The sequence below is a fragment of the Schistocerca cancellata genome, chromosome 5 (genome assembly GCF_023864275.1).
Source record: "Schistocerca cancellata isolate TAMUIC-IGC-003103 chromosome 5, iqSchCanc2.1, whole genome shotgun sequence".
Taxonomy (NCBI): domain Eukaryota; kingdom Metazoa; phylum Arthropoda; class Insecta; order Orthoptera; family Acrididae; genus Schistocerca; species Schistocerca cancellata.
In genome coordinates this window covers 516,940,376-516,968,213 of record NC_064630.1, presented here as the reverse complement: position 1 = coordinate 516,968,213, position 27,838 = coordinate 516,940,376, and the positions used below count along the sequence as shown (strand labels likewise).

The 27,838-nt window shown below is 37.0% G+C and overlaps 1 protein-coding gene across 1 annotated transcript; it reads left to right on the top strand.

Annotated features, from left to right (window-relative positions):
• Window positions 1–412: 412 nt before the first annotated feature.
• LOC126188147 (vacuolar protein sorting-associated protein 26C) lies at window positions 413–27,838 on the top strand. The gene is made up of 7 exons (XM_049929648.1): window positions 413–543; window positions 630–773; window positions 2,778–3,008; window positions 3,406–3,564; window positions 18,995–19,091; window positions 22,715–22,840; window positions 27,395–27,838. The coding sequence occupies exons 1-7, from the start codon at window positions 487–489 to the stop codon at window positions 27,475–27,477; spliced, it is 897 nt and encodes a 298-aa protein (XP_049785605.1). The 5' UTR covers window positions 413–486; the 3' UTR covers window positions 27,478–27,838.

The following is a 27,838-nucleotide window of genomic DNA, read 5'->3' as shown; positions in this document are numbered from 1 at the left end:
TCATTGATGTACAGTGATGATTGACTTGACCACGTACATTAAATCAAATGATTACCAGTGTATCAAACACACGGTTTCCTTGTGTCAGACGAAAGTTCTTAAACACAACTCTATTGTAATTAACGCTATATTTTCCCCCTCAGTAGCCATCAGTCATTTTAGTACATTCGCTAATCTGTTTAATGCATATGGATAACTGAGACATCAAAATCAGACGAAGTGCTCAAATTTTATAGCTACGAATGTACAATCATATTCCACTCAGCATAGTTCCGTGTCAGCAATTCATTTGTCATTTCAGCCAGGCGTTTACAGCAGCTAGACTCGTGATGCTACTTTCCGGTCCCAAACTAGAACGTAGCCAGGCGCGAGAGACTCCATTAATTGGTCAAGAATGGATGTAGATGTGTTTTGTCTGTGCCCGTGATCTTTGGTAATGCCTAGTCTGTCAACAGTGTGAAGTTGCGTGAGAGGTTATGTAGGAAAATGTCAACAAATCTAGATATCAAATTGAAAAAAGCAAATAAAGTTTACCACGAAGGAGTATGTTGTAGTTCTGAACTTCTTTGTGTTTATGTTGTCCGCAACCCAAACAATTCGTTTCTGTATTTATCTCCGTTTTTCCATAGGAGAAAATTACCGGCGTTATTTTCATTCAGTCAACGTCTGACATCAAGCATGATGGAATCACTCTAGCGATGGAAGGAACTGTCAACCTGCAACTCAGCGCCAAGAATGTTGGAATATTTGAAGCATTTTATAATTCCGTTAAGGTATTTAGGCAGAAGCGTATAAAGTTATATTGAAGATGGTTCGATCAGCTGTAGATGTTGACCATTGGGTGGAGCAGTTCGAAACACTGTTTAGTTTAATTGAACCGCGTATTTCTGCGGAATTTATAAAGAGGCCAAGATAATTAATTTCACTGATTAAAAGAAGCGTTCGATATAGTATAGCAACCAAGCTACCAACTCTTAAATTAAGCCAAACTTCAGTTTACGCGACAGATAAGTACGTCGCCACATCCAAGCTTTAGTATTCACAATCGTTGACTTTGCCAACTCGCAATGAAATTGACACCTTCCACCAAACTTAGATCTCTGGCCATCATACAGACTAGTCTGGCACAACAACCTACAATGCAAGAACTAAGAGAGAGACGCAAAAGAATCAACGTCAGTGTTGTGTTCGCTATTTACTTACGTGTATGACGCCATACGCCACATCATAATTATTGTATTGAATATGCCGGAGTTCCTGTATCTGTAGGTTCAGTTGACACATTTATACATATTCTGCACTTGCCCCCCCCCCTCCCCCCTCCCCAGCCTTCTGGTATCGCAAACTAACCAGGATGTTGCCCTCTGCATTTTTTCCCTCCTCTGTATAGCCGATCAACAGATTTATTTTGCCAATGACTATGTTTCATTTCAGTGTACCACATTTTTATGGATTTTATGGAAAGAGTTTTGCATGCTGCAAAGGTCCCAACTACGAATATAAAGGGATAGAAAGTCGAGTGTGGTATGCTTTTTCGGATTGTGCTCATTGTCTGGACACCAGTCCGCATTTTAGGTTAGCAGTTTGACTGTTTATAGAGTGACTGGTCAATAATTTTTTTAAAGTTAAAGATAGGGCAGCAATACAAAGTTTAATGGCCTGATTTTAAACATGTAATGTGTAAGATTTTTATAAATTCTAATTTCCGTGCGGAGTGTCTGTGCGGTTTGAGGCACTGTGTCAGGGATTGTGCGGCCCCTCCCACCAGATGTTTGAGTCCTCCTTCGGGCATTGGTGTGTGTGTTGTTCTTAGCATAAGTTAGTTTAAGCAAATTTAAGTAGTGTGTGAGTAGGGACTGATGCCCTCAATAGTTTGGTTCCTTAGGAATTCCTAAGCATTTGAACATAAATTCTAATTGTTTTCATTCAAAATATTTTACTGTGGACACCAGCTGCTTTATTACAGGCACCCAACAACTTGTATTATTAATTTATTTTCAGACCACTAATGCTTTATGGAATTAAAAGTGAAATACACTTGGTGCAAGTAGCCTACATATGACGTGATTCAGCTACTGAAGAGTTAAAATGAGGACTCCAGCGAAATATTAACAAGTGGATGGGGCTAAAGCGTGATAGTGGAGAGCCCCCCCCCCCCCCCCCCCCCACTACCTTCCCCGTAAACTTGGGTTTGGTAACTGATCTGTAGCTAGGCTGAATATCTACGTTGGACTGTGATTATTTGGTTGAGAGTTAATGATGCAAATGAATATGAATGCGAAATAAAAAGGTGGTAGCATATTGATTTGTTGTGTTGCTTGATGATACATTAGCAGCATAATTAGCACACTTTGCCATATTTTACTTTTCATTATAAAAACAAGAACTACAGGGTTACTTTAGAGACCCTATATTAGATAATTCAGAAGCTTCGTACAAGTATTTTGATACATATTTAAGTAAATATGTTGTACATAAAATGCAAGGTGATCCACTGCATAACTTTGACTGTGAACTGATGACAAGACAAGTCATAACACACAAAAATATTGTCTGTAACAAGTTCTCATTTCTTTTCACAAAAGTACTGCATGCTGCTTACTAACCTATCCTCTTTGTCACAGGAATCCGTTTCCTCAGGACACACTCAGCTAAGACTCATAAATATTGTCAGAAGATTATCTACTTTTAATTATTAGATTTGAAGCTATATCTGTATTTCATCATATGTGTTTATGTTGTATTATTATACTTTATTTGTTGGTATTGCATTTCAGCCTATACAGCTAGTCTCTTGTGTCCTAGAAGTTTCTCCAACAGGAAAGATTCCTGCTGGGAAGACTGAAATCCCATTTGAATTTCCTTTGGTTCCTAAAGGCAACAGGACACTTTATGAGACATACCATGGTGTTTTTGTGAATATTCAGTACCTTCTGAGATGTGAAATTAAGAGAAACTTTTTAGCCAAAGATCTCATCAAGGTTGCTGAATTTATTGTGGAGTATAAGGTACTATCTCTTTTTCTTTTTGTGACAAAAGTGAACATTTATAAAATATGCTGTTCTAGAAGATTATTTTTTTTGAAAGTAGATATAGTTTCTTGCGTACATTTGTCTCGCCTCAAAGCACACACATAAGTGACCTATGGGGATAAAAATATTAAGCCTTCTTTTGAGAGAAGTAAGTATGGAGTTTCGACAAATGCACTGTACTTTGTATGTAGCTACTACTAATAACAATGTTTTTATAGATGCACTCTGCCTTTCTGCTTGTGGTAATTAACTTCAGCAAATCATGTAGAGCTTTGTTAATGTGCATTAATATATTTTGTGTGTATATATCTAGAAAACTGATAGCATTTATGTAATGTTTCCTTCATTGTAACAGTCTTTTTATTATTTACAGCCAAATTCTTCTGAAAAAGCTGTGCCCCATCCTGTGAAATTCACTATCACCCCTGAGTCTCTACAAAATATTAAAGACAAAGGTCGAATTCCAAGATTTCTGGTATCAGGACATCTTGACTCCACCATGTGTTGCATCACAAAACCGTTCACTGGAGAGGTAATTTTTGCATATGAAAGAAGAAGACAGATTTAAGGTGTTTACTTTGATAGTCCTGTATATACAGTGTCATATTAGTCACTGTGCTGCCAGATAAGTAAGTAATGTGAAAGAAATGTGTGTGGTTTTTTTTCACCATTCTTAATATTTGTTTCTGCTGTCTTTCATTGACTACCATCATTAGCTTGGCAGAGGCAAGCAGGCATTTCTTATGTAAATAGTTGCAAGTGAAATCATTTAATGAGTTCATTCTTGAGCATGTGCGAAACTTGTCCTGGACGATGAGTCTGACTCTAATGACACTGTCATCAATATTCGATACATGTCATTAACTTTGACCAGTGAGATAGGAAATATGTGATAATTGCTGTAAACGGTCTAATCTCCAGACCAGTCTGTCATCACAAATAGGGTTTTTTTCCCCACACATTATCTGGTTTCACCAACTCTCTACCAAACCATTACCTTCCAACCAAACTCAGACATCAGGTGAAGCTACAAATCAGCCTGTCACCACAACCATGATTTTTTGCTTTCACGTCTGTTGGCCTCACCAATTAACAACAAAACTGAATATGCTTGCCAAAAGGTGACATCACAGCAGCTGTTAATAATACGTAGCTAGTAAAAACTGATGAATCATTTTGAATATTCCTCCTGGATCCCTTAATCTTCCTTTCTCTTCTTTTTTATTTAATTTTTTATTTATACAGAAAATAATTTACTGCGACTCTTGACACATTAAGACTTTCCAGACTTGGGATACATGAACTGTCTTCCCACTTGTCTCCACACTATCCATACTAACTTCTCACCATTGTGATGAATTCTGCAACATTTAATTATTTACATTTTCTTCATATTATCTAAATGGCGGCTGTTACAAATGTAAAAAATAACAGTGTTACAACAATTACACATGGTTACATAATATGTTACATAAAACGGTGGTTGTATCTATTTTACACACTTATTACTTTACAGTGATATGACACTGGTTTGTATCATAAACAGCTTCCTGAAATTTCTTGAATGAGTACAAATATTTTTCTATCAGAAAAGTTTTTATTTTTTGTTAAAATCATTCCCTTTGCATGTTCTTTGGTAGTTTAGTAGTTTGTCAAACCAAGTCAAATCATTGATGTAGGGGCTTCATTCCATTGTTTTTAATTTTGTCCTATACTGAAAGATTTTTATTTTCGTGGTGTTGTAATCATGGACCCACTGAAATTGGCGAATTCAGATTATTGACCTAAAAAATATAATTAATTTAAATGTGTATAAAGATTAAAGTATTTGTGCTGCACAAACTCTTCATGATATGATTCTCCATTGCTTATTGCAGGTAAAAGAATGATAATGGGAAGTTATGGCAAAATGTAAATAATTTATAGGATATGAATAAGTGAGGGAGAGGCAGCATTCGCTGGGATAGGAATCTGACACATGGGCATCGACACCTGTGGGTTCGTGCAGCACACACTGACAATAAGATCGAGGCGTGGATAGAGGGGGTGACTGAATAGAGGGAGAGGAGATAGGGCAAGAGAATGAGTGAAGTTAGGCTCTGGGGCAGGGTAGAGGTACAGATTCTTGTGCCTGGAAATGAGAATCATTCTACCCACAACACTTCCCACCAAATCTCAAATGCTATTCCACTGCCCATGGTACCTGCACAATACCTTGGTCCATCTCTATGCCACACTCACTCCCAGCAATTTGCCATATGGGTCATATCTCAGCTAGCACATCCTACTCCAATTCAGATGCAGACTTATTGTATCCCATTAGAGGCGAGCCACCTGTGAAAGCAGCCATGTCATATATCAGCTCTTCTGCAATTTCTGCATAGTGTTCTATCTGGGTACTACTATCAGCCAGCTATCCAGCCAAATGAATGGTCATCACCGAACATTAGTCAAGAGCAGAGTGTTTACAACCTGCTGGTAGAACATGCTGCTGAACATAATATGCTTGATTACATTGGCTGCTTCACAACCCATGGCAGCTGGATCCTCCCCCCCCCCCTTCCCCACTTCCCACCCCATCCCCCTCCCATCAACACCAGGTTTTCTAAGTAGATGGGAGTTGTCCTTGAAACACATCCTATGTCCCTGTGATCCTCCTGGCATCAACCTCCATTAGCCACCTACCCCATACCCACCTCCGCCAATCTGCTCCGGGATTCTAAGTTCACTAGAACTGCACCTGAACACTCTTTTGTGCAGTCCCTGCTTCCTCTTTTGTGTCACCCTCTCCCTATCCTCTTCTTGATGTAAATGTCATTATGCGGTGCATGAACTCACTGGTGCCAGTGACTGTATGTTGCCTCTACTATTGATGAGTTGTTGCTGTGTATGAGACTTATTACCCTCTCCTGTCATACTCTCGTTAAGTGAACATCAGCTGCATGGACCCATAGCTCAATCCCCTAGTTAAGACAGAGGTAAATTTTTCCATAGTATACAATTTGTAATGTTTGGCTGTGCATTATCTTTGCAAGCTGGCTAAGGAGATGTAAGCCACTATTGACTGTTCTGCATAACAGAATTAATGTGGTTTATCCACCACAGGTATTCATCACCGTACACACCCACAAATTTACAGCTGTCAGTTTCTGTTGCAAGATGTTACATACATTATTCACATTGGTGTGACAATAACTGCCTATTTTAATTGTCAGTAACTGAGATTTGGTGATATTTATCTTGAAGCTGTGATTGTTATAGTATTTAGTTAATTTGCTTACTCCACTACTAGCAAAGTATTATACGTACTTACTCTCAACCACAGAACATAACTGAGGTGTTACCTGCATCACTGTTGTATAAGACTTAACGAGTTGTGCAATGTTGTTATTGTATGATTATGTGATTGCAGAACAACCTTTGGAAGCAGTTAATTCCATAAAATATGTAGGTGTATGTGTACAGAAAAATTTAAAGTGGAACAACCACACATATCTAATCGCTGGGAAGGCTGATGGCAGACTGAGATTCAGTGGAAGAATCCTCAGGAAATGTAATCAATCAACAAAGGAGGTAGCTTACAAAACCCTTGTTCAATCAGTACTTGAATATTGCTCATCAGTATGGAATCCAGGCCAGATAGAATTGATAGAGGAAATATATATGATCCAGAGAGTTCATTTAGTAAGCACATAGCATCACAGAGATGATCAACCAGTGACAGATGCTGCAGGAGTGGCATTCTACATCACAGTGTAGTTTTGTGTTAAAGTGCTGAGAGTGTATGCTCCTAGAAGAGTCTGGAAATATGTTGTTTCCTCTTTTGTATATCGAGTGAAAATACTAGAAAGATAAAATCAGAGATATTCAAGCCCACACACAGGCTTATTGGTAATCATTCTACCCATGAACTATTCACTGCTGGAACAGAAAATGGGGGGAGGAGAGGGAGTTGGTGAGTGACAGTGGACACAAAGTACCCTTTGCAATATGTGGCAAGGTGGCTTGTGAAGTGTAGATGTAAATGTAATACACATTATCTGATTAAAGTTACCTGGACACTCCTGTATAATACAGAATTGAAAACTAGACATCATGAGTCACTGACCTGCTAGTGTAAAATGTGGCAGGAAGTATTGTGTTGTCCGTAGAAAAACAATAACAGGGAAACGGATTGGCCATGAGAGCTCAGAGACTTTGAAGATTGACTAGTCGCTGGCTGTCAACTGAGTATACTCATCAGGGAAACTTCAACCATTCCAAAGCAGATGTGATTGTGAAGTTGAAACATGGAGGAAAAACCACAGTGAAACCAAGGCCAAGCAGACCTCGTGTACTGATGAACAGGGACTGTCGAGCATTGTGGAGGGTAACTATGAAATCAGCAAAAGGAATCACTCATGAGTTCCAAAGTGCTACCTGCAGTCCAGTTAGCACAATGACTGTGTGTAGGGAGTTAAAAAGACTGGAGTACAATGGTCGAACAGCTCCTCATAAGCCACACATTTATGTAGCCAATGCTAAGTGATGCTTGAGTTGCTGTAAAGAGCAATGCCACTGGATTAGGATATGTGAATGATTTGGAGTGATGAGTTGCGCTACTGTCTAAAGCAGCCCGATGATGGAAGGGTTCGAGTTTGGATAATGGGTGGAGAACGTTACTTGCCATTGTGTATTACGTCACTATTAAATTATAGAGGAGGTCGTGTTATGACATGGGACATTTTTAAGGTTAGTGTATGGTCTCCATATTCTACTTAAGAAAATGCTAAATGCAGTATGATATGAACACATTTACAGCATTTTTCAATGTCTACAGCAGAGAAACAGTCTGGAGTTGATGATTGTTTGTGTCAGTGTAACAATGTACTATATTATAAAACAGCATCTGTGAGGCAATGGTTTGTGGAAAATAACATTCTTGAAATGGACTGGCCTGCCTACAGCATTCACATGAATCCAGTGGAACACCTTTGCAATGAGTTATAAGGGGCAGTCAAATGAAAATCGAAACTCACCACAACAGATGAAATAACCAATTTCTGTTTCATAGAATGTGTTCAACTGCTGACAGATCCCCAACTGCATCCATTCTTGCACTTCCTCATCTGACTGAAACCAACATTTATGCATGTCTTTCTTAAGGTTGCCAAAGATGTGAAAATCATATGATTAAAGATCCGGGCTGAATGGAGGATGTTGCAGTGTTTCCCAACCAAATTGCTGAAGTGTAGCATTCGTCCAAATGGTAGTGTGGTGGTAGGTGTTATCGTGAAATGAGATGATTTCATACAACAGCATTCCCATGCGGTTTGACTATGTGCAGTGTTGCAGTTTCTGCAAAGTGTCTTCAGAGTACTGTGCATTGATTGTGGTTCCGTGCTCGAGGAACTTGACAGCAGAGGCCCTCTGCAGTCGAAAACATCATAATGACCTTACCTGAATGTGTGTGAGTTGCTTTGGATTTCTTCGATAGGGGAGATGTGGGATGTTTCCACTGTTGGCTTTGCCTTTGCCCTTGGGCTGTTGGAATGCTGTTGCATGGAATCATCCTGTTGCACAATAATGCCAGCTCCCATACTGCCACTGAAACAAAGGCTGTGCTTCAGCAATTTGTTTGGGAACACTTCATCATCCTCTGTACAGCTGTTATCTTTCAGCATGTGCTTTCCCCCTTTTTGGCAACCTGAAGAAAGACATGCATGGACGTCATTTTCAATCAGTGAAGAAGTGCAGAAGTGGGTGCAGTTGGGGATCTCTCAGCAGCCAACCACATTCTATGAAACAGAAAGATCAATGCGATTAATATTTAACACATGTGGTGATTACTTTTTAGTGGAACTATTCCATGGTCCTGTTGTAGCAGGTGTTTGGGTTTCATTTGACTGGCCATTAAGAATGTCATTTTCACTACAGATCCCCACATCCAACATCACAACTTTCTCAGGCTTCAGCTCTGGAGAAAGAATTGGTTGCAATTCCCCACAGACATTCACACACTTCACTGAAAGTGTTCCGAGTGGAAGTTGAGCTGTCTCACAGAGACAGGGTAGACACACCCCATGTTAATGTGCACTAATAGGTATAGGTGTCTGGATACTTTTGATCAGTTAGCGTATATGAGGCAGAGAAAGCAACCAGGTATTGAGCTCTGTGGTACACATCACATTACTGTGTCACTGGTGGTTGAAAGTTTACAATCTTGTCATCTAATCTGTAAGTCACTTTAGTGTATTGCTTATGATTCAGCAGGTATGTGGCTTCAGCAGTTTTGAAGTAACCTGCAGGTTACCGTGTCAAAAGCCCTTATCAGGTCTAAAAATATACTTGCAGTCTGCACCCTATGGTACAACAGACAATATGCTCGGTTAGAGTTATGCATGATTCTTCACTAAAGCCATGCTGAGAATCTATAAGCAGTTTTCATTTTGTGAAGAAGGCAGTACGCTATGACAGGCTAATTCTTTCAAGTATTGTACTAAATCTGGAAATTAATGATATTGATCTGTAGCTGGATACATTTTTCACACTTCCTTTTTTGTACACTAGTTTCACAAAACTCATTTTTAGAACAGGTCAATACTTTTTCGCTGCAATTAATCAGATAGATAAAAGGTTTCGAGATACCATTTACACTTACTTTAGTAGTTGCACTGGTTGTGCTCCCCTATCCAAATGAATATTTCTTATTTAGCATATGTGGTACCTTGCTTACTTTCTGCTCATTCCCCTCCATAAATTCAATTTCAGTGCATCGAGTGTGGTGACATAGGGTCTTGACCTTTGCATTTATAATACAGGTTGGTTAGTCAATAAGAGAAATGAAATATTTATTAAAAATATTACATACAGTGTTTGGGATTTTCACAGTGTTACAGTCATGTCATGTGCTGAATGATTCCACATTCATCTTCTCAGTACCTTTACAGTATTTGTCAGTTAGCTACCAGAATGTTTTACATATATTATCAGATTTCTTTGCTACTTTGTTTTTAATCTGCCTAATAAGGTTCTCAATTTAAGTTTTAAATGTTTTCTTAGCCTGATTGTATTTTTCCTTTATAAATCAACAGTGTACCTTCATTTCTCTGACAGTACAGCGAAGATCATAATATTTCGACAGTGTTGAACAGAACTCATTTAATTCATCATCAGACCCTTTCACCTAATACTCAGAAACCAATGTTTCCTCTACTAGTTTTATTTATAGGCATTAATGTTTGAGCTGTTCAGAGTTTGTTTCTACAGAACATCTTTGTTACTTTTGGTGCGACTGAATGTAGGTAGTCTATCACCTGAAAAAAGCTGTCAGAATAATGAAAATTACATGTTTGCTGTTCATGGCTTAACCTATTCTAGAGTTAACCTCTTACAGATCATTGAACCACAATATAGAACTTCACTCAAATCCTTGGACCTGAAAGTTAAGTCTATATGGACATCACTGTTGTAGCTTGTGATGTTAATGTATACATCCTAATTCATCTTCATGTGATTTTCATGGTAATCTTCAGATTAATCCAAAATAATAAATATAGTTGATAGTGAATACAACTGCAAGTCTTTTGAGATGATTTTAAAGGGTAGATGGTTACCCACCATATGAAACACATTATTTCACACTATTGAAGAATACTGCTTCATACAGTTCATTAAATAAATGAACATCATATGGCTTCCATTCTGTTATAAGCCTGTGATCTTGAGCCACTTTCAGGCCAATATTTATGCTTTATTGTATAAAAAAAAGGAACTTGAGAAAATTATAAAATTATGAGAGAAAGATTGCTGTCTGTTAGTTACCTTCAGGAGGTATCGATATTGCTAACAGGCACTAATAAAACTGACACTATCCTATCTTTCAGAACTAACAGTTCCTTCCGTGGGGAGGAGAGAGATATATATTAGGGAAGGTTAAAAAGGAATGGCAGGTTTTGACTACTACCCTTTCAATCAGCAATCCAATGTTTCTCTACATTGATAGTCATATGCTAAATAAAACTTCTTTGCAATATTTCTTGGTTTTCAGATAGGCATTTATTTGTTTAGCAGCTTATGGTGTACACCTATGGAGCATGTGCAAGCATGTACGTGCTTTGTCAGTTTTACACATTAAGGAACATTGATCCATTCTGCACATTGGCTTAGCTAACTAGTAAATGTTAGCCAAAATACCTCTTCAGTTAACTTACATAATGAAACTTCCTGGCAGATTAAAACTGTGTGCCCTGGCAAAGGTCCCGAGTTCGAGTCTCGGTCGGGCACACAATTTTAATCTGCCAGGAAGTTTCATATCAGCGCACACTCCGCTGCAGAGTGAAAATCTCATTCTGGGAACTTACATAATAGTTACATAATTTTAGATACAGTAAGCCAAAAGATTTGATGAGGCATACATATTCTAAATACACAAATGAAAGAAAATTTCATATTTGTAATTCTGTACCACGGTTACATCATGTTAGATATAATGCCTAAGATTGTCTTATATGGTACACACATTCTAACATCCGTTTTGTTTACAGTAATACAAATTTAAAAACAAAAATCCTGTACCAAAGTTACACAATTTAGATACAGTAATAGTTTTAAAAAATTACCTCATTTTACTTTTCGTTTCTCTCTCTTCCTGTGTACATTTTTGTATCATAACTCTGCCTGTTTAATTCAGTTAATTTCATGTGAAAGAAATTCTCTGATTGAATATAAAGGGGTTTCTAATAGTAGCTGTTTCATCAAAAGTTCAAATTTAACTAGTATGGTGGTGATGGTGATGATGTATGTCCTTCTTTCTGTTGAATTTATCTTTACCGTCCCAAGTAAGAAACAGAATTTTGTGTACATACAAACTATAGAAAGTAGAATCTTATATTTTTTAAAATAGAGGCTTGCAGCTGTCTCTTGTTCTTATGTTTCCTATTGTGATGAATACTCTCTTTTGTAGTTTGAATATTTTAATTGCATCAGTTGAGTGACTCCAGATTTCTATAAAATAGTTCATTATAAAACTGAAGTATGAAAAATGCACCACACACATATCATTTCCAGTTGTTAGTGGTGTAATTTGTCTGAGAAGCAAAAGCAGCAGTGCTAAGTTTATTGCTTATGTTAGCAATACGAACTTTCCACTCTGAACAACTCTCTACAGTGACCCTTAAAATTTTTTTGCTTTTGACCACTCTTACATCTTACTTTTGTAGTTCAATCAGTTCATTTAGGAGGAGTCCTAGAATGCTGCCTTGTGGCACACCACATTCTATGTCTTATAGTTTTGATAGATGTTTCCCTTGCTTGGATGACACTTCCACTGCTTGTTTTCTGCTCTGCAGAAATGACTTTAAGATATTGAGGGCTGTTCTTCTAATTTTTTACACGTGTAGCTTCATTTTTAAAATTAACTGGACCAAAGGCATTAAATAAGTCACAGAAAAACTCCAAAAGGGATTTGACCTTGGTCTAGCTCTGCTGAGATTACATAATCCTGGATGCAAGACCTGCCCCATACATCCTCCCACCATCACCTACTCCAGTCCAGTCGGTGACATCACCTATCCCATCAAAGGCAGAGCTATCTGTGAAACCAGTCATGTGATTTACAAGCTAAGCTGCAACCACTGTGCTGCATTCTATGTAGGCATGACAACCCACAACCTGTCTATACGCATGGTTGGCCACTGACAAACTGTGGCCAAGAAAAAAGTGGACCACCCTGTTGCTGAACACGCTGCCAAACATGATATCCTTAATTTCAATGACTGCGTCACAGCCTGTGCTATTTGAATCCTTCCCACCAACACCAGCTTTTCTGAATTGTGCAGGTGGGAAATTTCCCTGCAATACATCCTACGTTCCCTTAACCCTCCTGGCCTCAACCTTCGTTAGTCACTGTCCTCACCCATCCAGCCCCTTCCCTGTTCCCATTCCAGCATTACACAGCCGTCATTCCACCACCACACCCATTCTTTTTATTTCTCTCCTTTTCCGCTACTCCCCCCCCCCCCAACCCCACCCCGCACCTCTCCCCTGCCCTCAGTCTAACCTGCTGCACTTCACTTTCCACCATCCCAACCATACAATCCCTCGCCCTGCCTGTTACAGCCTCCTCCTTACCTCCACCAAATCACCACTCCCATCATGCACCTTGCTGCTCGCCGTGTGGTTTCAGTTGCCTGAGACTGCAGTCATGCGTGTGAGTTATGTGTGCGTGATGCGTGTGTGTGTGTGTGTGGGGGGGGGGGGTCGTGTAGTGCACATGTATGTCTATTGTTGACGAAGGCCTTAACGGCCGAATACTATAACTGTGAGAGTCTTTTTGCTGTGTGTGTGTGTGCGACTCAGCATCTCCACTAGGCTATATGGTGAGTAGCAACTTTCCTTCTCGGAATACTGTTACATTCCATGCTGGATTTTCCATTGTTTGATTTTGTAGCTGTGGCAGGTTTCATCCCTTTTTCCTTTTTAGTTGGGTTTGCTTGGCAAACTCTCTTCAATAATCAAGCAATAGACATCCAAATAAGTTACTTAAAATATTCAGTTAAGTATGATGTGCACTTAGAGGTCATATTGTTATGATTGTCTGCTAATGCCCTGATACATTATTTCATTGGCAGTGTCAATAAACTGAACTACTTCCAATCCATGATCTAATGGTTAGCTTAGGTGGCTACAATGTGAATATACTAGATTCAGTTCACAGTGACTTCAGACATTTTTGTGGTGGCAGATCTTGCATGGAGTCCACTCAGCCCTCTTGCGGCCAAATGAACTCGCTTGAATTATTAAGCAGAAATATCATCAGTACTACTGATATGCACATATAAAAATTATGGCTGTTGGTTTGCTACATTTGACCTAGTCACTGCATAGTGCTGCTCACTCTGGAATTATTTGCGCTTGAGGGAGAATGGCCAAAAGGCCACCCATCCCTGGGCGCTTAATGGTACACTTGCCTCTGCAAGGAACAGAACAGTAGTGAATGGAGACTGTCGGTTGGCTGTCATAGCTTGTGACCCACACACCTTGTACACTAAATGTGAGACTGTATATTTTTTGTGAATGTTAACTTAATTGTAAATGAAAAGTGATTCTCTAACACATGTCATCATTCATTCCAATCTGAATGGATTCAAACTATTGTACAGTCCTTCTAAATTCCTGGTCCTCCAGTAATGACAATATTATGAAAACGTTGTATTGCTACTCATAATATAGCAAAGATGTTGAGTTACAGATAGGCACAACAAAAAGACTGTCAATTAAGTAAGCTTTTGGCCAAAAGGCATTCTTCTGAATGAGACAACTCTCTCTCTCTCTCTCTCTCTCTCTCTCTCTGTGTGTGTGTGTGTGTGTGTGTGTGTGTGTGTGTGTGTGTGTGTGTGTGTGTCTGTCTGTCTCTGTCTCTCATGCAAACAGAACTCGCACACACATGACCACCATCTCTGGCTGCCATGACCAGACTTCTCTGGTAACATTTACAGTATGCACTTTTGTCTGTGGATGTTAAGATTCTGGTCCTCTGGGCCAGCTCCAGGAAAGGCAGCTTTCACCAGTGATGTAGTTGAATTTAGCAACCAAACAGTGGCACTATCCTAGCATTTGGACCTAATAGTTCCTTCTGAGAAGAGTAGAGAAGAATAGATTGGGAGGAAATAAAAAGAGTTTTCTCTCTCTTATTATATTCAGTCAATACTTTAATCTCTGTGCATCTGCTGTGTCCAAATCCTCTATAATCCATTATCCAGGTACTAATCTTTCTCAGCTCCTAAATGCCCACCTTTGCTTGTCATTCCAGTGCCATTTAACTTTTCTGGTTGCTGTTGCGCATGACCCATTAACTTAAACCTTCTTCTCTAAGAGTTTTCCTCCCGTGTCTATTTTTTAAGTACCTCTCATGTCACACCTTATTGTCTACTTAAATTTTAAAGTTAGTTGCTTGTATTTCTACTTCATTATTGTCTGGATCTGCCACAATCCATGTTTTCCTTCCCATGTTTTCATGTACTATGTCTTCAACTCCATATAAATATTTCTTGTGGGTGAAAGCTGTGTAATCATGCTTCCTTGATTAGAGAATTCCTTCCCTGCCTTCTATACTAAGCAAGTTGCTATTCTCCTTGGTACTACTCATTGTTATCTTCACCTTACTTTTTTTTTAAAATCTGTAAGTTGTACTCCGTGCTAAGAATTTTATTCATTTTTTTCAACAAGTCTTATAAGCCTTAATCAATTTTGAGTGGAATAGCTATGATGTGTGTGCATTTTGGCAGCTCTTTGGCTTGAAATGTTATTCCTCTTTTTCATTTTTTAAAAAAATTCTCCACTGTTTGCTTGATGTACAAATTCACCTCATCATGCCAAGTTATTATAAAGTTCTCTCTGATATTTCACTTTTATTGCTCCCACATGTGTTTTGTAAATTACTCATATGTCGGTGTAATTTACTGGCATTTTTCGTAGAAATTGAAACATATTAGATTATCAAAAGTTTTGTTTCTAAGTCCATAAGTGATGTGAAGAAACAGTTTATTAATTACACTAAAAGGAAAATTCATTTAAGCAAACTTAAAATCACAAGAGGAAGAAGTGCCATCACTACTTACCTCATCACAATTTCCTGCATTGCCAACACAACGCTCGAAATAAAAGGCAGCACTTCTAATTTTCAGAAATGTAACTAGGAAAGAGGAATAGGTAAGGGAAGTTGTAAATAGGGACCTCATATTCTTAGGCTAAGGAGGCAAAAGTGAAGAATAGAAGAGGAATAGGTAAGGGAAGTTGTAAATGGGGACCTCGTATTCTTAGGCTAAGGAGGCAAAAGTGAAGAATAAAACAGGTGATACAAGAGAAAGAGTACAAACTAAAGATAGATTAGATGAATGAGAGAAAATGGAAAGTGAAATTAACTGTATAGTTACGGAATAGAGAGAAATTGGACATAAGTTAAACTGCGGGGAGGGGTGGGGAGTTGAGAGGAAGAAGAGGTTTCATCACATATGTTGGAGATAGGGGGAAGGCATTAATAAACAGGTGAAGTAATTTCTAATAAACAATATGTAGGGAAGGAATGAAGAAGAACCTAGGCAAAGGTGAAGAAAGATATGCCAGAGTAAACATTCAAAAATAATGCATTTATCAATATGACAGCTTAAGTTCAGGAATGACAGATGGTACAGAGTGGGAACTAGAAATGGATCAGAATAGGAAGAGAAACTTCATTCATCATTGCCTCCTTTTCTCCTTCTCTCTTTCCAATATGGTGTCTGACATAACTTATTTACCTTTTTTATTTATTTACTTGTCCCTTTCCCACTTTTCCTGCCACGCGGGATTAGCCGAGCGGTCTAGGGTGCTGCAGTCATGGGCTGTGCGCCTGGCCCCGGCGGAGGTTCGAGTCCTCCCTCGGGCATGGGTGTGTGTATTCGTCCTTAGGATAATTTAGGTTAAGTAGTGTGTAAGCTTAGGGACTGATGACCTTAGCAGTTAAGTCCCATGATTTCACACACATTTGAAAATTTGAATCACTTTTTCTTTTCCCTCTACTTCCTATTCATTTATTATGTAATTTGCTTCACTTTGCATTTTCTCTTCCTTTTCAGGATTCTGTACCTCAATTGAAAAAGTGGAACCCTTATATGATCACCTTGTTGTCTACCTGTCTGTGTGCCCTACAGTTAGATCCCTTTTTCTCAGGAACGGGTAGAGTATCAAGTTGAAAGTTATGTCGTTCACTAAGGTCTACAGTCTCTTGGCAATATGAAAAATTTAAGCTTCTAAGTCAGTGCAATCAAAAGATTTTGGCCATTTATTTCGCACATTTCGATACTCACAAAACTCGCTCATCAAAACCTGTAGGGTACTTCCCATTGACTTAGAATCATAAAATTTGATAAGAACCAAGATTTCACAGTACAAGTAAATGACAAAATATGAAAACTGTAATTTGTAATTATATCATATAACATTTTTTCTTCTTGTATTTATTGTATGTCTGTTAAGACTCCTATTTTCCAAGAACAGGTAGAGGTATCTAGTTGAAATTATGTAAAATATGAATGTCTGTGGTCCTTTAGCGGTGTAAATAATTTGGGCCTTTAAGTAATGCAGTCAAAGTATATGGCCATACATGTCACATATTTTGATAGGCCATGTATGTCATGATATTGATACTCATGAACTCCCTCATCTAAACCTATAGCTGAACTAGCTAACGTACATGTTGTCCTGATGGTTTAGCAGTAAGGTGCATGTTGGGAAACCAAGAGGTCAAGTGATTGAATCTTGGTCAGCCTATGGATTTTTTAGTTTTCGTTTTAACCTTGCCTTCTCCTCCCAACAATGTGAGGAGTTGCCAGAAGGAACATGGGGTTTAGATTCCTCTTTAAACTATAGGTCCCCTGCAAGTCCCCAGAGGTCATTGATCCACACAATATTATTATTATTATTATTATTATTGTTATTGTTATTGTTATTGTTGTTATCATTATTATCTATACATATAATCAAGTTTGCACAGAACCCTCAGACCATGAGCCCTACTTGTCCAGTTTTTGAATTCATCTTTACTTACATGCTGTCCCTTCTCTCATCACTGAATTGAAGCTGTCACAGTGGTTGCTAACGTATACTATAGTCGACCACTTACTCTTTTTGATGCCTTTCCTGTTCTCTGACTACAGCCTGAGTGGCCTCCCACCTCCTTTCTTCCAATATTCCCTAATCAGCTCCTTTTCTTCTGAAGAAGGAACCGTTATTTCAAAAGCTAGGAGTGCTGACTTCTGTTTCAGGTGGTGGTGTCTGCAGTAGCAGCAGTCGTCCCTTGTGAAGGTCATTACTTCTAATCTGTTTCTTTCAGATACCCCCACCAGACGAAGTCACAAGCAGGCAAGCCTGATGATCATCAAGGCTGCAGCATGTCACTGAAATGAGAAATGAGGCTTACAGGGAAAATGTTCCTCACAACTGCCATGGATGCATTTGCAGTGTGTGATGTTGCACTGTTCCGTTTAAAATAAAAGTTCCTTATATTGATTTCTTGTCTCCACAATTTAGGCAGCTGTCACTGTTACACCATGGTCCTCAAAAAAACAAGATATGATTACACCAATAGCAGCTATGGTGCATCACACAGTGTGTCCAGAGGCCCAAAAGTGATAACTGTGCCTGTTAATTGACCCATTTAAGTGAAGATTCCCCATATTGCTCAAAAACACTATTGCATTTGAATCATCTTCAAAGAGCACTTGTGTTCATGCATTGAAGTCTTCTCATTGCTAAAAGACCATTTTATGTGGATTTAATTTTGAATCCAGACATGACATTTTTATAACAGATCCACTGCTCATCTATAGACGGTGTGCATATATCGATGTCTTGACCCTCTCAGTCTCTCGATGATTGCTTCTCTCACAACAGTGATGTTTTAAGGTATTGTTCTTTTTATCAGGACCTGGTGGTTTCTTTTTAATAATTTTTCATGTTTTTCTTATGGTAGGATTGTATTACAACTAGGAGCTATTCGATTAAAATGGCAATGAAATATCTGTAGTGTTGCAATGATAGGCTTGACATTTAAGAGAAAAATGTCGTAAATGAACACATGATGCTCAATCATCCGTTGTTCTATTGCTACTGAAACGGCAGAAAGCCCTGAAGTGCATGATATATGCGCCATCTCACTCCACTAATGACAGTGAAATGCTAGCTAATCTAAAAAAAAAATTGTTTCTTGTTGGTCACACAGTAATTATTATTATTGTTATTATTAGCATCAGAATTCTTCTCCATTTGGCTGAAAAATGACATAGTTCTTATGCTGATGTTGTTTGGTATGCGTCCTCTCCATTATTTTGTATACAAATAATTGTTTTTCATGTTTTGTAAAAATGTATTATGTGTAATGCATGTACCCATTACTTGAAGTACAGATATGCTCCAGTACATTATGTGATTATTACTGCTTGCAGCTTGTAGTGGAACACTGTGAAGTACCTATCAAGTCTGTGGAACTGCAGTTGGTGCGTGTAGAAACATGTGGATGTGCTGAGGGATATGCAAGAGATGGTAAGTTTCAGCATTTAGAATGTGAAGCTTTTTTTTCATTTATATCACAAATAGATCAAAATAAACCAAATGTGGCTTTTCAGGACCTCAACAAAGAAAACACAAAGTAGATGTCATTGTTGATTTTCTATCTTATAGGATAGATTAACTAAATGTTAGAAGATTCATTATTTACAGCCTTTGAAATGGGAGCTTTTTACCAGTTTGTTTGTGGAATATAGTTGTCATATCTCTCTAGAATTGTAGTCTGGTATGTAATAACCAGTGCTCCACTGAATTCCTTTTGAGATTTAAAGAATTGAATAAACAACTGTAAGGACAATAATTTTCAAAACTGAAGTCCATCCAAATACAAAGATAGGAAAACTTCTAACAACTGTAATGACTAATGGTGGTAAATTATTACACAATAACAAAACAGTAGCAATCAAGATTCCAGTATTAGTTGGAGACTCAATATATATTTTTGGGAATTAATTTTTTGGCTGATTACAATCCAAACTTCAAAAGGAGTTGTAGACTGAGATCTGAGCACAGTTTAACCATTCCTTAGCCTGAAGACACTGACTGATGTCTGTGTATTATATATCACGAAGGAAATGAGTAACATCTGAACAAAAATAAAGTAAAATAGATTACTGAAGAAATAAAAGTCTCTATTGCAAGAAAAAGATGGCTAAGTATGGGACTAAAACATAACAAAAGTACTGATTTTGTTAGCTGCGTAAAAGATTACAAAAATACTTTTAAAAAAGTTGTGAAGATCATTGATCAAAGCTGAAACAAGTGCCACAGCTAGAGGCCATGGTATTTCTGAAATCCAGATAGTGGTGAAAACTATTTTAAATCCTGCTCAAATTTCAGAATTATTTAATAAATTCTTTATAAACATAAACAAATCAAACATCAACATAGAAAATTACCCAGAAAATGTCAATTTCTTTAACACTGAGCAATTTGAAGGTGACCTTTTCAATAAATTCAGCAGAACTACTATAAAAGATATAGAAAATGTGATACTATCACTAAAAATAAAACATCAGCTGGATGGGATGAGATACCAGCAAAAGTGTTAAAAACAGTCTCTAAAATAATTGCACCACTACACTCTACAATAGTTAACCAATGTCTTCAAGATTATTATTTTCCAGACCCACTTACATATGTAGGCATGAAGAAACATAAGGGAAACTATTGTGCAATCTCTCTTATTCCATCATTTAAAATATTTGAAAATGTAGTCACAATACAAATTCAAAATTTCATAGAAAAATTTAAAATAATATAACAAATCAGTATGAATTTCAAAAAGGCAAAACTACAGTATCTGCTGTAAACCATTTCGTAGATAAAATTAGCTCCTCTCTAGACAACTTACTGCATGGCACATGAATTTTTTGTGACCTATGAAAGGCCTTTGATAGTGTGAACCACTCAGAGAGAGGGCAATATACTTCAGAATGGAAAACCATTTCACAAGGAATACCCCAAGGTTCTGTTTCACATAAATGGTCTGCCACTTAATATTGAGTGTCCATCAGTTTTATGTGCAGATAAAACATGTGTAATTATTGAAAGTAACAATGCTGATCTAATTCTTCAGAAAAATCAGAAACATTGGTTGATTTAAATGGGTTAAAAGTAAACATGAAAAGACTCAATCAATGCAGTTTAAAACAAAACAAAAAATGAATTACAAAACCAAAGATTTTCAGAAAGCTAGCTGATTGGAATTCCCAGGAATGCAACTGGATAAAAATCCATCTTGAGGCTCACATGTACATTACCTTGCAAATAAATTAAATAGCATAGCATTTGCTATGAGGATATTGTACAGTGCTACCATTATGGACATAATAAAAATAGTATATCGCAACCATTTAAAAGTCAGTAATATTGCACAGAACTGGAATTTGGGATAACTCAAACCATATGTGTCAGATATTAATACTTCAGAAAACCATCACTAAAAATATGCCCAATGCAGGGTGAAGGGAATTGTGTCACCTACTCAGAAAATCTAAATATACTAAGTGTTCCCTCACTGAACATCTATGAGCTGATCATCTTTGTATGCAGTAATCCAGATTTATTTGTAGCAAATCATTTTCAGCATGATTACAACATCAGAAGTCAAAATAATTTTATGCTGCCCGCCTACCATTTAAAACTTTATGCTCAAACTTCACACTATATGGATGTGAAAATTTATAACAGAGTGAAAGGAAGAGAATTGATCATTATGAATTTAGAAACACTGAAAAAAACCTTATATGAGAAACTAGTGTAGAAATGTTACTATTCAGTAGAAGAATTCATAAAGGACAACCTGAAATTTTGAGCAGGAGAGAGCAAGTACTTAGGACTGTTAATTTTTAAAAGTTTGTTACTTTTTAAGAAAAAATATTAGTTGCATATTAATTACAAATCCAGTATAGTATATTGTATTAATGATACTATAAGAAAACTAGCAAAACCAATTTTTGTGTTTTGACGAGTCTTCTGTACATTAAGCCAATGACTTGAATATTAGATGTTATGAGACAGTAAACTTCCGTTCTGTTCTATTTCCATACATACTCCACAAAGACCTTGATTCCAGTGTTGGAAGAGCTTTTTATAATCAACAACTGTGCTAAAAACAACAACCAAGAAAGCCAGAGAAAAGCTGTGGGCAGTCAAAATAACTCATCATCCAAGCAGTCAAGCAAAGTCAACAAAATCCTTACCAGCCTGGACCACATGGTGATCACTAAAGAGGTTATGAAAGAGTCGAAGGACAACCTAATGATATGGGGATACTCATAAGGGATGAAACTGTGTGAATGTGTAGAATTGCAGATAATGAAACATCTGTGTCAGTGTTTATGTTGTCCTGGTTCTTGCAATGAGAAGAAGTTGTTAAAGATACATGAAAATGCTGTAGTGGTTGCTCATTTCTGGGCAAAGGTTGTTTGATTTCAATTTTGTATTGTGTATATGTATAAACAGCTTCTATTTCCTTACCAGAAATTATAGGTTTATAGGATCCTATGACTGTGCCTCAGACTTGAGTACATAAATAAATGTGATGAAGTGACAATGATATAAGCGCCAGAGATGAGAGAAAGAATACTGTTGCTCCAACTGAATGCTGTAGAGGCAAAGTGACACTCAAGCTGATCAGTCTTATACAGAAGAAACATGCCCTCGTATGTGATCAGATGGTTTGAACCAAGGATATCTTCAAGTAGAGGGTATAGGTTATTGGCAGAAATGCCCTCATGATGATGCCATTGAATTTTTGAAAAATGCCATTATTATAGGCTATTTATAATAGCCAGTGTTTTCTATTGTTGTAGCAGTATCATGAAAAAGAGCTGTTCGGACAATGGACAATTGAATGAGAATGTTGCAAAATGATTGCCATTGTTCATGAAGAATTATCTTAGTGAAATTTCCTCATTTACACTCTGTCCAAAATCAAGCTAAATCTGTGAGATTTTTTTTCCTCTTGTATGCCCAACTTTTGTTTATGTGTGATATATCAGTATTTTCCAAAAATAGGTGTTTTAAAGATAAGTTCTGATGTATCTGATGGACTGCACTTTAGTGAAATAATGATGTACTTATTTTATTCACAGCAACAGAAATCCAGAATATCCAGATAGGAGAAGGAAATGTACCCTGTGGTTTGGCTATTCCCATATACATGATTTTTCCAAGACTATTCACGTGCCCAACACTAGCAACAAGCAATTTTAAAGTGGGTAAGTATAATAAAAAATTAAAAGAAAGTATTACTATGCATTTTACAATAAAAATTGTATCTGCAGGAGAATCTCGGCCTATCAGAAGTTTCAGTTGTAGACCAAAGAAACAAGGAAATTTGGATGTATGTCTTTCTTGTGCTTACTTTTCTTGGGAAAGTGAAATGGTCAGCTAAGGAGAGAATTCTAATTCATTAAATTGTTCAGAGGATGAAGAAAGAATAAGAAGTGCAACATATCTGCAGTAAAAAGAAATATCAAACAATGGAAACTCCAGGTAGGAATATCAACAATGTGGAAAGATAGACTGCTACTTACCATAAAGAAGACATGTCAGGTTGCAGACAGGCATGATTAAAAGACACTCACATATAGCTTTCGGCCACAGCCTTCGTCAGGAGAGAGAGAGAGAGAGAGAAAGAGAGAGATATTTGAGTGTCTTTTAATCGTGCCTGTCTGCAACTTGACGTGTCTTCATTACAGTAAGTGGCAATATATCTTTTCCACATTCATTGCAAAAGATGTAACATATGATGAAAACTCTTGGGCAAGGTTAGTCAAATGTAGCAAGTAGGTTAGGGGTGCAGTAAAATGGATGTATAATTTGTTAAGAGCCTACCAAAGAATGAACTGAATTACTCAATTTCTTGAATCAGGTGCCACAAAGTGAATGTGCTGAATGCAGTAAATCAGCAGTGATATCTGTGATGTGGTTGTAAAAGACAAGAAATAAAAGAAAATGTGGGTTTACACATATGCAGGAGATTCAACCATTCCCCTATTATCAGTAAATTATCAATTATTTATGTGTGTCCCCAAGTCATACAACATTGCACTGTCACAATATCACTGATCTTTGTAGCCAAAGCCGTTAAAGTATGTTTACACAGTGGCACTCGACTCTGAGATAACCCACTTCTAATCCTAGGAGTGAATGAAATTCTCTCTGCCCGTGTTTGACCAGCAAGGCAAGGAGAGATGCTAGCGTCTGTCTGCAGTGTCTCATGAAGTGAGGGCATGTAGCATTGTTGATGATGATTGACCCATCAGATGGGGATGTAAAATTCAGTGGCCCGTTTGATGCTATTTGAGAGGAGTAAGGTATTTGCTACCACTGGGTGCCACCCTCTCCCTTCTCTCATCATCATCAACAACAAAAAAAAGTAACACTTCATTGTATATGCATCAGTTACACTCACCTACACTCAACAAATACACATACAACATAACTCATACCCTTTCCATTAGGCAGCTGAATTCCAACTGTGGGGATATTCCAACCAGCAATGTCATATGACATTTAATTTTTTTTAATCATGATGTAGAAGATCCATTGTGAAATCTGTGCTTGGAAATGTTACATAAGAAATGTAAGAGTCCATATGGCTTGGTGAGGAACTTATCATGTTTTAATACACTGTATGTAGAAATAACAAATTTCTAATAGAACTTGCAGTCACTGTCACTTCAAACGTGATGTAAAATGGAGTACAGACAGCTTATTACAGATGTAGTCAAAATTTCACAGAAAGCATAGGGCTGTAACTGATTTTTAACTTTATTCCACATCTTCAGATTTTTGTGTGTTAAGAGTGTAGGCTTAGCAACAGTTTTAGTGTTAGAAAGTTTTATTACATGTTGTGCCCTACTATAGAGTGAGATACTAGTGATGAAGTTATAAACAAATCTGAAACTAACAAACAGAACAGAGCCTTATATCATATTATGACTGAATTTAATCCTGCTGCAACATAAGTAACATATGTTTTTTCATCTAATTCTACATAATTTGCCTGCCAAATAAAAATTTAGTGTATCATTTGAAACACAATTTGCACTTTTCTCACAACATGCTGAAAGTAGTGGATCACAGCAGTCAGGTAGATGCAGTATTTCTCGATTTCCAAAAAGTGTTTGACTCAGTATCTCACCTATGCTTATTATCAAAAGTACAGTCATGGTGTGGTATCAGAAGATATTTGTGTCTGGATTGAGGATTTCTTGGTAGGGTGGAAACAGCATGTTGTCCTGGATGGAGAGGTACTTAAGGTGTACCCCAAGGAAGTGTGTAGCGTGCTTTGCTGTTTATATTGTATAGTAATGATCTTATGGACAATATTAGTAATAACCTCAGACTTCTTGTTGTAGATTATGCAGTCATCTGCAGTGGCATATAGTCTGAAAGGAACTGTACAAATATTCAGTCAGGCCTTCATAAGATTTCAAACTGGTGCAAAATTGTAAACATGCCTTAAATGTTCTGAAATATAAAATTGTGTTTTTAACAAAATGAAAAAAAAAGATGGAAACAAACATAGTATCTTATAAATATAATATCAGTGAATTACAGTTGGGACCTGTAAACTTATATGAATACCTGGGTGTAACACTTAGTAGGGACACAAAATTGAATGTTGACATAGGCTCAGTCATGTGTAAAGCAGATAGCAGCCTTCAGTTTATTGATAGGATACTAGGGAAATGCAGTAAATATGTAAAGGAGATTGCATACAAACTGGTCATTTAACCCATCCTAAAATATTGCTCAAGTGTGTGGAATCCATTCCAGATAGGACTAGAAGAGGATATTAAATGTATTCAGGGAATGGGATAATCAAAGATCATAGATTTGTTTGACACATCGGAGAGCATCACGTTGTTGTTGTTGTTGTTGTTGTTGTTGTTGTTGTTGTCGTCTTCAGTCCCGAGACTGGTTTGATGCAGCTCTCTATCCTGTGCAAGCTTCTTCATCTCCAAGTACTTACTGCAACCTACATCCTTCTTAATCTGCTTAGTGTATTCATCTCTTGGTCTCCCTCTACGATTTTTACCTTCCACGCTGCCCTCCATTGCTAAATTTGTGATCCCTTGATGCCTCAGAACATGTCCTACCAACTGGTCCCTTCTTCTTGTCAAGTTGTGCCAAAAACTCCTCTTCTCCCCAAATTCTATTCAATACCTCCTCATTAGTTATGTGATCTACCCATCTAATCTTCAGCATTCTTCTGTAGCACCACATTTCGAAAGCTTCTATTCTCTTCTTATCCAAACTATTTATCGGTAATGTTTCACTTCCATACATGGCTACAATCCATACAAATAGCAAAACTCCTTTACTACTTTAAGTGTCTCATTTCCTAACCTAATTCCCTCAGCATCACCCGACTTAATTCGACTACATTCCATTATCCTCGTTTTGCTTTTGAGCATCACAGAGTTGTTAAAAGGATTGAACTGGCAGACTCTTGAAGATAGATGGAAATGCTTGAGAAATTGTAGTAACAAAATTTCAAGAACTGACTTTAAATGATGACTCTAGGAATACACCACAACCCCATACATATTGCTCCCATAGGGAATGTGAGGACAAACTTAGATTATCAGTAATTACAGCATGCACAGAGGCATTTATACAATGATTTTTCCTGTTCTCCATACGTGAATGGAATGGGTACAGTGTGATGTACCCTCTGTCATGCACTTTACAGTGGTATGCAGAGTGTAGATGTAAATGTAGATCTGTTTCTGTTATAGAATGAGAAATTTCAGTTTTTATTTTGCAATTTTCCGTTACATGCCTACGTGCAACAGTTTCATCTACAAACCAAAACAAATTCCAAACACTTACTGAATTTGGAATATAAATTTTTAGTTGTTACGTTCATGTTGATGCCAAATCTAAACAAGTGTACCCACACACAAAAGCAGCAGTTTATTGCTTTAGAATTTGTAGCAAACTTTCAGTGTTTTTTGGTTGGAATCCAGTTTGAAACGTGGCATGTTGGACATGACTTGCCAGTTCAGATCCAGAAAATAGAAAAACTTAACAATCTTCCCATTATATTCTGAGCATATGATAAATACTCTCATGACATCATACTCATTAATCTCTCTTTCCATTGTAAGAATATCAGTAAGACATGACTTGATTTATTAGAAGAATTATTGAATATACCGTACACCAGTCAATAGTGACTGGAAGCAGTTGATTGCCAGACAAGAACTTACAGATTATTTCATGTAACATTACTTTATTGAGTTCTTTTTGTTCTGCAAAATAATAAATATTAAAACTCTGTAACTGTAGTAACAGCTATGATGTTTATCACTAATCTTAAATGTGAAGCCAGGAGTGCCAAGTGGAGATCAATAAAACACATAAGATACTTTGTTTAAAATAAAGTAGAAGAAATTTAAAGACTAATTTCTTTTAAAAGCATGAACATTTTTCTAAAAGCTGAAGATGCAAAATAGTTATCTTACACATCCATTCACCAAAGTGATAATTGTTCTAATGTGTAAGTCTTGCTGCTTATGTAAGTCCTTGCTGTGAATCTTTGTCATTCCTGAATTTTCTGTTTCTCATATCAAAAGTTTGTCCCTGATACTTGCATATGTTTTCATATTCCACAGAAAATTGATAGATTAGCTTGGATAATTGTAAGAATAATTAATACATTGCAAGCACTTTATGTGACAGTTAAGAGAACTGCAGCTTTATTTATTGTGTTTTCTTAGAATTACATAAATATTAATTCTTTGTTCCTTTTTCAGATTTTGAAGTCAATATTGTAATAATATTTCAAGATGATCATCTCATTACAGAGAACTTTCGAATTGTTTTAACTCGTTATTAATTCATTTCAAAACTCAGTTTTGAATATGTATTTTTTACAAAAGTGAGTATTAAAAGTAAAGAATGTCATTCCACACATCTATGGAGGCATCAGCAGGAAGTATTTCAAGCTAGCTGATGAACAAATAAAGCAGTGGAGTGACAATAAGATTCGTATTGTCAAGATATAAAATATCAAATACATAATGTTCCATGTTGAATGGTATAAAATACCAGCTGCTGTAATGGTTAATGTTGTTATATTTTGTAATGGCTTTATAACTTTTTTATTGTATAGTACATTATAAATAAATTTTTTATATTGCATATTGTAATCATATGGATGCAAAGCTGATTATTTTACAAATATGATTTTTATTTTA

Excerpts from the sequence above, each read along its gene's own strand:
- LOC126188147 (XM_049929648.1), top strand. The coding sequence starts at position 487 with ATGTCAACAAATCTAGATATCAAATTGAAAAAAGCAAATAAAGTTTAC. Across the intron at positions 544-629 it reads ATAAAGTTTACCACGAAGGA|GAGAAAATTACCGGCGTTAT; the intron begins GTATGTTGTAGT and ends GTTTTTCCATAG. Across the intron at positions 19,092-22,714 it reads TGAGGGATATGCAAGAGATG|CAACAGAAATCCAGAATATC; the intron begins GTAAGTTTCAGC and ends TTTTATTCACAG.